The sequence below is a fragment of the Rhinatrema bivittatum genome, chromosome 3 (assembly GCF_901001135.1).
Source record: "Rhinatrema bivittatum chromosome 3, aRhiBiv1.1, whole genome shotgun sequence".
NCBI lineage: Eukaryota > Metazoa > Chordata > Amphibia > Gymnophiona > Rhinatrematidae > Rhinatrema > Rhinatrema bivittatum.
This window is the reverse complement of record NC_042617.1, coordinates 503,070,336-503,082,437: the sequence shown is the minus strand read 5'-3', so window position 1 is coordinate 503,082,437 and position 12,102 is coordinate 503,070,336. Positions and strand designations below refer to the sequence as shown.

The following is a 12,102-nucleotide window of genomic DNA, read 5'->3' as shown; positions in this document are numbered from 1 at the left end:
GAGATTGCAACGTCATCACCCAGGGACAGCAGCCATTAAAATCAATGCGGCAGTGGCGTGCTGCCAAGGCCACGCCCCCCTTCTGCCTGATTTTGCTTTTTGAAGATTTGGTCTTAGATGGGTAAGAAGAGAAAGGGGAGAATATATCCAACATTATTTTCAGCCCCCCCACCATAGGTCCAGTGGATCATCATGTCCGGCAAGCAGGTACCAGTTTGTCAGAAGCCAGGAGACTTCTATTTCATCTGCAGCTTTGCTGAGTCCAGGTACAAATTTACCTCCACCACAGCCTAATTTTGACAAAGATACATCCCCCTCCACTTTGACCCTAGATGAGGTTAGTTCTCCTAGTAGTCTTCGTGGTCTTGTAACTAATTTTTCTAGCCTGACTCCTCCCCTCCTGATTTAGATAATAGAACCAAGATTTTGCTGTCTGATGATGCAGGGAGAGAGACTTCTGTCCCCACTCCAAGTTATTTCAAGCACTAGGGTTCCTCTTTCAGCTATTTTAGTTATACCTCAGGAAATAGGATAGATTCAAGAGCCTACAAGTGTTACTATGCTGGATTTATGGAGGATCTTTAAAGTGGGGAAAAAAACTCTTAACTGCTACAGTACAACAATTGAACAATATAACTTTGGATACTAGAACAAAAATTCAGGACCAAGATCCAGTGGCTTGGTGTTATGGATAATTCTATAGTAAAATTGAATTCTCAGATATTTATTTATTTAGGGCTTTTTTTATACCGACACTCATGATACCAATCATATCGTATCGGTTTACAATAAACAGCGGTGCAATAACATTAACATCAATGTGAACAATAGGCAAAGAGAGAAAAAGTGAATGAAAGTTACAATAAAACAGGGGCACTTGAACTGGGAGGAGGAAAAGCCAGAGTCATGGCTAACATAGAAATAAATAATATTTAGTCTCAATATACTTAGGACTATAATAATCACTTGTACTCAGGACTGAATTATTATTATTATTATTATTATTTTTACTATACCGGCTTTCATGACATGGATCACATCAAACCGGTTTACATTTAACAAAGTGTGCAAGATAAGAAATAACCCAAACAACTGTAACAAGAGCATTGTAAGGAGAGTGACAGTTACAATAAAACAGACAGATTATATATTATCAAATATATACATGATTATATATTATATATTATTATATGATTATATATAATATAATTATATATTATCAAATATATACATGATATCCTATACTTAGGGCTGTGGAATATCAAATGTTCCTGACTAAATAGTATTAGTTCATAAAACTCAGGACTGATTAATATAACGTCAGAAGCCATGTCAGGGATGGGGAACGTCGACTGGCGGACCAAGGTGAGTATATCTGTTGTGCAAGCAGTTGAAGCTGCTCATGTTAAAGATACTCTGATGATTCATAGTCAGACTGAGAGAATAGAAAATTCTATGAGAAGGAAGAATCTGCATTTTTAAATTTTCCTGTGACCAGACTATCAGCCTTGGAATTATTTAAAAAATGAATTACAGATATTTTGCTTATTGCTATAGATAAATGTTTAGTACTAAGATATACTATATTCCTAAAAACAGAAGGATTGCTGAATCCATGATTGGGAGTTGGATCTGCTCCAAGGGCAAAGTCCCTCCCTGTCCACGTTTCTTGAGTCTCATTTGATATTTTCTCGAGAGCAACCCTCCTGGTTACGTTTGTTTCAGAGCAGGATGGAGATGATTTTTCAGACGTTTTATCAATATAAATCGATTGTTTTGTGGCCAACAGATAGATGTATTCCCGGATGTATCTTGTATTACACAAGAATGTAGAAAGCAGTTTCTGAGGTTAAAACAAGAGTGTTGCAGACATGGAAGGTGTTTTTTTTCTTAAATAACCATGCGCTTTGTAACATACAAAGAATAGTTTCACTTTTTTCGATTCGCTACATCTTGAATCCTCTGTTAAAGATAAGGCTGAGGGTTAGGTATTAATGGGTAGAGAAATTGTATTTCCTCTCTTTATTGTGTTAAGCTTTGCTTTGTTCAATCTAGCCCATGAGGTGGGCTAGATTGAAATTATTGAACTGAATTGTATGTTTTGTTTGAAGCAGTACCTCTGTGTTAGATTATATGTAATTCAATATTCTTGTTTTTATTTGCTTATTGTTTAATGATTAAATATAATACAAATAAATTAAAAAAAACAAACAATAGAACCAGAGGTCATGAAATGAAACTCCATGGGGGATGACTCAGAACCAGCACCAGGAAACATTTCTTCATGGAGAGGGTGGTGGATTCCTGGAATGCCATTCCAGAGGAGGTGGTGAAGGCAAAAACAGTCAAAGAATTCAAAGGGGCATGGGATAAACACTGTGGATTTCTAAAGACTAGAAATGTGTGCAGGGGGCTAACTTGTTGGTGCGGCAGTTATAACCCTTAGCAGAAGGCATCTTTAACCAACAAGCTTGGCGGTGGGGAAATGGGGAAGTGGATTCAGAAAACAACTGAGGGCCCTGACTTCTGGGATAGTGATATGCAGACTTAAGGAAAAAAGGATAGGACTGCTTCCATGGCCTACTCCTAAAGGAAATGAAGAAAGCATGCAGAGGGGTAACTTGCTGGTGCAGTGGTTATTACCCTTAGCAGAAGTCATGGAGATTACTATTAACCAATAAGCCTTGATGCTTTTAATGCAACTGCAACTTTGCTCCCTATTTCGACGGCAGGGGAAAAAGGGGAATTGGATTCAGACAATAACCAAAAGGTCCCCAACATCTACAGCCTGGGGTACTGATACTTGGGCATAAGGGAAAAACCCCAGGACTGTTTCTACAGCAGAGTCCATAAACAAAGTATGTCAGGCATTACTCTGAATTTTCAAGGAAGCTCATCATACAGTAAAAAGTGTGCTAGTTGAAATTTCTATGGGTTATCATAAAGCTTGGGATAATTGCAGAGTAGCAGTTACTATATTTTTCACTCCATAAGATGCACCTAGGATTCAGAGCGGGAAAATTTAAAAAAAAAAAAATCGTGTGCTAAACCGGCTCTTTTCCCGGGCGTCTGTGCGTCTTATGGAGCAAATTAGGGGAGGGCATAAAATGTTTTTTTTGTCCCCATTCCCCATCCCAACCCTGTAAATTTAATTAACTACAAACCCCCCCCCCCCCCCCAAGACTTGCCAAAAGTCCGCGGGGGTCCGGGAGCGATCTCCTGCACTCGGGCCGTCGGCTGCCAGTATTCAAAAAGGCGCCGATAGCCTTTGCCCTTATTATGTCACTGGGGCTACCGGTGCCATTTGTCGGCCCCTGTCACATGGTAGGAGCACAAGATGGCGCCGGCTGTCCATTGCTCCTACCATGTGACAGGGGCCGACCAATAGCACCGGTAGCCTCTGTGACATAGTAAGGGCAAAGGCTATCGGCGCCATTTTGAATACTGGCAGCTGACGGCCCGAGTGCAGGAGATCGCTTCCGGACCCCCGCTGGACCACCAGGGACTTTTGGCAAGTCTTGGGAGGGTGGGGGGTTGTAGGGAGTTTGTTTTTTGTTTTGTTTTTTAATATTCGCTCCATAAGACGCACAGACATTTTCCCCCCACTTTTGGGGAAAAAAAAGTGCGTCTTATGGAGCGAAAAATACGGTACTACCCTTAAGAGGAACATGGGGTAGCCTGCAGTTGTTACCTGGGGACGCTTGCTGGGTAGACTGGATGGACTATGTGGTCTTTTTCTGCCATCCTTACTATGTTACTATGTTACGAATTGTCCCTAGATCAGGAAGGTGCCCTCCCAATTCTCTATAAGTCAATCAGGTTTTCAGGGTTGATTTCCAAAAAGCATATATTATATACGAGACATTTGTTATGGTCCTGACTATAACCACCACCTTCATAAGGGAGAGTTCTTAATCTTTCTGAACATTTTCATTACAATTTATGGACCTTTTACATTAAAGTGCAGGGAAATGTGAACTTTTAATAACGGGAAGATGCACTCTTTGGGGCAGATTTTCAAAACCCCCGAAAACCTGCCCCAAGTTCCCCCTGCGTGCACTGAGCCTATGTTGAATAGGCTCAGCGGAGCGCGTAAGTCCCAGGGCTTTCCGGGGGGGCGTGTTACAGCGGCGCGTCATCCGGAGGCAGGGCCGTGGGCGTGGTTCTGTCCCGGGGCGTTTCGGGGGTGTGGCCGAGGCCTCAAACTGCTCCCGGGTCGGGGAATCGTGCGGCCGATGCGCGCGAGTTACACCTGCCTCGGGCAGGCGTAACTTGTCAAACAAAGGTAGGGGGGGGGGTTAGATAGGGCTGGGGGGGTGGGTTAGGAAGGGGAAGGTGCTCAGGGTGGAAGGAAAGTTCCCTCCGAGGCCGCTCCGAAATCAGAGCGGCCTCGGAGGGAATGGAGGCAGGCTGCCGATTTTGCACCGCCTTGCGTGCGCCGACCCCGGATTTTAAAGGATACGCGCATATCTATTAAAATCCAGCGTACTCTTGTTTGCGCCTGGTGCACGAACAAAAGTACGAGCGGGCGTACTTTTTTAAAATCTACCCCTTTATTCATATGCTATTTTGATAATCTCTTAATATTCAAATGATTGCTGCTGCTTTTTTTTTAAATATCTATCAAAATTCCAGCTTGCATTTTAAACAAGAAACAGGGATCTAACAGAAGGGGAATACTCTTGAAGTGCTGCAAATCAACCTTTACCCTTTCTACCCCCTTCCACTCCACTCCACTCATGATTTTATAGCGTTTTGAGGCAGGTGTTTGCATGTTATTCAGCAGAGTCACTTTGAAGTTAACACAGCTAAAGTTCCACTGTATCTGAGCAATCGAGAAGCACCTAATGACCAATCAGTCCCCAACGTAATGTGTATCCAAAAGCAGAAATTGTCTGCATGATCTATAACAAAAAGGCAGGATACAATTCCAAGAATAGAATAATACTGTATATTAAGATTATGCAGAGATACCTAATTCATACCCCTTATCTTAATAAAGTAACATAAGAAAATACCATACTGGGTCAGACCAAGGGTCCATCAAGCCCAGCATCCTGTTTCCAACAGTGGCCAATCCAGGCCATAAGAACCTGGCAAGTACCCAAAAACTAAGTCTATCCCATGTTACCGTTGCTAATGGCAGTGGCTATTCTCTAAGTGAACTTAATAGCAGGTAATGGACTTCTCCTCCAAGAACTTATCCAATCCTTTTTTAAACACAGCTATACTAACTGCACTAACCACATCCTCTGGCAACAAATTCCAGAGTTTAATTGTGCGTTGAGTAAAAAAGAACTTTCTCCACTTAGTTTTAAATGTGCCCCATGCTAACTTCATGGAGTGCCCCCTAGTCTTTCTATTATCCGAAAGAGTAAATAACCGATTCACATCTACCCGTTCTAGACCTCTCATGATTTTAAACACCTCTATCATATCTCCCCTCAGTCGTCTCTTCTCCAAGCTGAAAAGTCCTAACCTCTTTAGTCTTTCCTCATAGGGGAGTTGTTCCATTCCCCTTATCATTTTGGTAGCCCTTCTCTGTACCTTCTCCATCGCAATTATATCTTTTTTGAGATGCGGCGACCAGAATTGTACACAGTATTCAAGGTGCGGTCTCACCATGGAGCGATACAGAGGCATTATGACATTTTCCGTTTTATTCACCATTCCCTTTCTAATAATGCCCAACATTCTGTTTTGTTTTTTTTGACTACCGCAGCACACTGAACCGATGATTTCAATGTTTTATCCACTATGACACCTAGATCTTTTTCCTGGGTAGTTCCTAATATGGAACCTAACATTATGTAACTATAGCATGGGTTATTTTTCCCTATATGCATCACCTTGCACTTATCCACATTAAATTTCATCTGCCATTTGGATGCCCAATTTTCCAGTCTCACAAGGACTTCCTGCAATTTATCACAATCTGCTTGTGATTTAACTACTCTGAACAATTTTGTGTCATCTGCAAATTTGATTATCTCACTCGTCATATTTCTTTCCAGATCATTTATAAATATATTGAACAGTAAGGGTCCCAATACAGATCCCTTAGGCACTTCACTGTCCACTTACTTCCACTGAGAAAATTGCCCATTTAATCCTACTCTCTGTTTCCTGTCTTTTAGCCAGTTTGCAATCCACGAAAGGACATCGCCTCCTATCCCATGACTTTTTACTTTTCCTAGAAGCCTCTCATGAGGAACTTTATCAAACGCCTTCTGAAAATCCAAGTATACTATATCTACCGGTTCACCTTTATCCACATGTTTATTAACTCCTTCAAAAAAGTGAAGCAGATTTGTGAGGCAAGACTTGCCCTGGGTAAAGCCATGCTGACTTTGTTCCATTAAACCATGTCTTTCTATATGTTCTGTGATTTTGATGTTTAGAACACTTTCCACTATTTTTCCTGGCACTGAAGTCAGGCTAACTGGTCTGTAGTTTCCTGGATCGCCCCTGGAGCCCTTTTTAAATATTGGGGTTACATTTGCTATCCTCCAGTCTTTAAGAAAACAGCAGCAAAGTGCTTTGTGTACACTGGGACTTACTTATAAGGGCATCCTTTACATTAGACATGTTTGTTTATTCAATAACTTATATTCAACAATTCAGTAAAATGCATTGCATTGCAGTTCACAAATCACATGCATAATAACAAAAGAACACTGCATATGCACTACATATAAAATAAAACTAAAATATCTTCATTCTCCAAATGCCTGTATAAATAGGAAGGCTTTCAGTTTTTTCCTAAATTTTAAATAATCTTGTTTACAACAAATATCTAATGGGAGGAATTCCACAAAGACAACAACATTGAAAAAGCCTTCTTTGCACTTTCAAGAAGTAACAGATGGTTCTGAAATTAAAAATTAAGATGAACATAGGCTACATGATGGAACATTCCATGAAAGCTTATTTATTTATTTATTTAACGGTTTTATATACCGACATTCATCAATGATATCACATCGGTTCACAGCGTAACATGAAACTAGTGCCTGTGGCGGCGCTTTACATCGAACAAGTTTAACATAATACAATTAGAACATATTGAAACATAATAATTAGAGAGTAAGGAAAGGTAGGGGAAATAAAGCATTAAACTAAAATTAAAATAACATGATTACAAGAGGGTAAAAAAGAGAAAAAAGGTTATCAGCAGGATAATTCTGAACATGCAATGCTTTATGCACCAATATCAATAATTTAAAATCTATTTTATCAGTTGGAGGCCAATGTAAACTTTTCAAATAAGGAATTTGGGCAGAAATACTATCACCTTAACAGACCTATTTTGCACTAATTGCAAAAATTATTTAAGTAGTCCAGCATAAAGTGCAGCACGTTAGTGTCCTTAATGCACAGGAGTGCTTTAACTAGGACACTTGACTGAAATGCACCAGTGCGGTGAATAATAGTATGCCAAAAAAAGAAAGGAAGTGAGATTGTATAACAAAGCTGAAGTATTTTTCCTGTCCTAACTTATCACACTTTTAAGGAAAAGTAATGGAGATACAGTTTAGGGCTCTGTTGATATACACGAGTGATGTCAAATCAGCATGACTGCTAAAAGGAGTCTGCAGTTATGGATTGCATGGAAAAGGACAAGCCATAAATGGACCAACAGGTCTGTTAAATTTTGCCATCTCAGCTTTAATCCCTCTGGTTTAGTGCCCTGCACTGTGCTGTAATGTATACAATAAGCCTTTGAAGTTGTCCACTTTATGATAAGTCTTTCAAGGATGTTACATTCTCAGTCTTGCTGGGAAGCAGATTCCAAAGCACAATCACTACAACTTTAAAAATGTTTTCAAAATGAAATTGTTTTTAATCAAAGCTTGTGATGTAGGGTTTCTTATGTTCAATAACATTGGGTAGATCTCTTCATATCTTTTATAAATGAGAGGAGTTGGTAAATGATATGAATTTAAACTGTTTTGATGTTATAATTAAATTCACCTCATTTATTGAATACTTTCATATTTATACGGTTTCCAAACTTAAATTTGGATTCCATAAAGAAGTATCACTGAAATTGGATTTTTTTAAAATTCTTTATTTATGAGATTTTTACAAACAAACATAACATTAATTTGTATGGAAATTTGTGGGAAATACAATTATTACAAATATGTAAGTTAAATTCAAATACTCTTAGTTAACAGAACACTCTGTTAACAGAACTTAATTAACAGAACACTCTGCTTTTTTTTTGGGGGGGGGGGGGGAGAAAGGCTAAACGCAGAGAGCAGACACTTGTAGGTGGAAAGCTTTATTGTACTGCTGTAGATAGATGGTATGAGGCAGGAAGGAAAGGCACCGGAGTCCAGCAAGGTGCCAATACATTCTGATAGTCTCAGATGTAGAAGTCTCACCCAGATGTTCAAGGTAGATAGGAACCCACGGTGCGGGATAAGCCGAGCCTGGTGGGTGGAGAACTGGATCATAGAGGTACTCACTGGAGCGTAGTGCAAGCATCTTCCTGGCAATGAAGATGGTGGAACCAATGGTCCATAGTGCAGGATACACTGGACTGATAGGACCTCGAAGAGCGAGTACCTGATAGTACAGAAGATCCTGAAATAAAAAGAGAGACCCCGAGGAGTGGTTGTCGTTAGTAGAAACCCCGAAGGGTAGTTGGAAGCGAGAGGCCCCCGAGAAGCGGGTGCCTAGAGCATTGTCAGGAGCGAGATTCCCCGGAGGGTAGTGAGGCGTCTAAGCGAGCAGCTTAGAGCGGTCAAAGTAGCTAAACCGAAGTCCTTGCTAACTTAAAGTAGGTAGCATAGCAGAGGCTTAAATACCCGGAGGTATTGACGTCATGCGGTGGGGACGCCCCGAGGGGCCTGCCATGACATGTACATAGGCGTAGGCAACGTGCGCACGCACGCCCTAGGAGGCCACAGGAAGGAGCATGGCGGACTGGGACGCCCATGCTGAGTTGGAGACGCCGAGGGTTTCAGCACTCAGCTCCGGAGGCAGCCATCTTGCCCAAGGAGGAGGAAAAGGGTAGAAAAGAGGTAAGGCAGAGCAGTTACAGCCGTCTGCGACCGGACGCAACACTTCAGCCCTAGGGCTGCAGTAAATTGCACGCGCTGGCCAACTGCCAGCGCGCGATCCCCGGCACAGCGGCAAATATGACCACTGTGCCGGGAGCCTGACCCCGGACCACCCCACCCCGCCCCTTTTTGCAAGGCCCGGGACTTTACGCACGTCGCCGGGCCTTTTTAAAATAGGCACGCGTAACCCTTTTAAAATCCAGCCCATAGGGAACAGTAATCCCAACTACAAGTACACAATGATGGGTTCCATGTTCTCTCTTGGACTGGTAACCAGTGTAGTTTTATGATGGCGTAATATGCTTACCATATCTTTCAGGTAATCTAAGGCAGGCAGCAGCATTTTGAAGCAACTGGATCATCTTAAGGTGATAATCGGGTAAACAAATCAACAAAGAATTACTGTAATCAATCATGGTCATCAGAAATGCCTTAATATTTCTAGAGGAGGAATAGCCTAGTGGTTAGACAGCGAGACTCGAACCCAGGAGACCAGGGTTCGAGTCCTGCTGTCACTCCTTGTGACCTTGGGCAAGTCACTTTACCCTCCATTGCCTCAAGTACAACAACTTAGATTGTAAGCCTTCTGGGGATAGGGAAATACCTACAGTACCTGAATGTAAACGATGTGATATCTCAGATCGAATGTCAGTATATAAAAATAAAAAAAAATAAAAGAATCAGTCACGGACCCTATATTTATTTATCTATTAAGTTTTTTTATATACCGACATTCATTTGCACATCACATCGGTTGTAGTAGAGCATTATAGACTAATGCAGCGAACTCTTCCTTCTGATTGTCTCTCTCTCTCTCTTTCTACTTGTAGGTGTTTTCCTTCGTTGGAATAGGTCTTCCAAGTACTTGGATGAAGCTTATGATGAGATGATTCACATCATGGAGTATAACAAGGAACTGCAGGTGAAAGTTAATGCTCTGAGGAGGCAGTTAGCAGAACTGGAAACAGAAGATGAGCTGCAGGAGAGTCCCTGATCTCCATGCCTCGTCTCTCTTCTATCTTCACCTTTACGTTAAAGACAATAAAACGATCCATGTAATGCATGCACTACAGAAAACTTGGGTTCAGTTGACTTCTCTGCACTACAGACATTAAAAATGTATCCCATCTCCCTTTGGACGTTGGTTCTTCTTTAAAATTTTCCATATAGAGGTAGCAGTGGTATTGAACTTACAAAAAAGAAATGTAACATAAGTGAATTTGAACAGTTAAAGGTTTGAGTTCTACCTTTTGAAGCTTTGATTATTTAGCATGAGCTTTGAACCATGACAATTTATTAAAAATGTAATGGTTTTCAAAGATAGAACAATGAGTGCAATTTACATTTATCATTGGTGTTTCCGGAACTCCAATTTTTGTAGTCACTGGTGATAGTAGTACATTGCCTTGGCTAATCCCAGTTCTAATCTATCTCCTTCCTGATGTAATAATCATCTGACTGTATTGTTTTAGATAGATCTTGACTAAGCAAAGAATATATTATGTTTGAGGAAGCACTATGCTCTAGTCTAAACAAACAGTAAACTGGGACTTTTTTACTCTAAGCAGAAGATTTTAGCTTGATTGCTGACTGCGACTGGTGTGCTCTTGAAGTAGTGTTCGGATTCTGGAGGGAGGCTGAACCAAATGCCTCTTACAAAAGCACCTTTTTTAATTTTCCCGGATAAGACACAGAGCAGCATCTGTTGCAAGATGCTGTAGAAGATGACTTACATATAGGAGGAGATGTGGAAGAAATGTGGGATAATACTGGAGGCTGTACCTCATGAGAATTGAAAGGCAAGGTGAACAAAACAAAGATATGTGAATAAATTGACTTTACATTCGCAAAGTGCAGTTAGTCCAAGCATTAATGGCCTTTCATTAATAAAATGGGAAAACAGCATTCTGGGACTTAGATCAGTTCTTTAGGTGCCAAATGACCCGATTTCTAGAGAGAGGCTGTAGGGGACAGTCCTCACTTTTGGATTCTCATGCCTCCTGATACAAATTGGTACTTTTAGTGCTGATTCCAAATGGAAGAAAGAGGGACTATAAATACCAAAATGCTCTGTGATATGAGTTCAAAGTCCAGCAATGTACTAAGTTTCCCTGGAGAAACTGGGTCACTAGGGGTAGCTTGCATCATGAGTTTCAGATTCTCTCTTCTCACTGTATGTGCAAGATGTGCTTTGCCATGAGTAATCATGTCTCCTGTGTGAGTGTTATGAAACACCAGGGAGGTAACGGAGTTTCTAGTAGACAGTACTTCTAAAGTATGACAGTAACTGTATGGGTTTTTTAAAGTTACTTTTGAATCATGCATAGATGGTACGGTTAAATAGTCTCAGACATCCGTACAGAATGTGGAAGTGTTGCATTTATTTCAGCTACAGTATATGTGATAAAATATAAGCAAGCACTTTATACTATGTTTCCATTAGGCAACATGGCTTGAATTATAGATGTGGTTGGTTACAGAACATAGCAGGGGCTCTAAGTGATATGGAAAATGTGGTCATCATGCACTCAGTTTGTACTGTAATTGACTGTAGTGTACAGTGAATGAACGATGAAGATCCATTTTTCTTTCCACTGTGAAATAAAATTTGTGTTTCATGAAGACATTCACTTGCTGTAATTAAAGTAGCAAAATGGCTGTATTACCCTCCCTGGAATCTTTAGATGCTCTCTGAACTGAGCAAATTTCAATTGGTGTTCTATGTTTTTGAAGCATCCCACAAGCGATAAAACTCACTGTGTGAAAATAAGACCTTTTGATTCAGCATTTGCAAATCCTTTACATTCCAGATCATTAATGCCTAGATCATGAGGTAAAGCATTTTATGGACTACACAGAAATGAGTCTGCCCAGCAAAGTGTTCAGGGTTGTTACTGCTGCTTCATGCAGCTTAATCACATTAAGAAAAGTTACCACGTTACGCAGTGCTTCATTTCTGGCCTCTTGCCACTGGGGATCCTCTGTGTTTGTTTTCAAGAAGGTATGGAACAGTCACCATTTCAGGCATCGA

General features: G+C 40.7%; 1 protein-coding gene across 1 annotated transcript in view; it reads left to right on the top strand.

The window, feature by feature from the left end:
* Window positions 1-11,697, top strand: part of MTMR9 (myotubularin related protein 9) — a 156,688-nt gene extending 144,991 nt beyond the window's left edge. Inside the window, exon 10 of the mRNA XM_029596148.1 lies at window positions 9,902-11,697. Coding sequence (XP_029452008.1) covers window positions 9,902-10,065 — 164 coding nt within the window. The 3' untranslated portion in view covers window positions 10,066-11,697. The remainder of the gene's footprint in view (window positions 1-9,901) is intronic.
* Window positions 11,698-12,102: the final 405 nt, after the last annotated feature.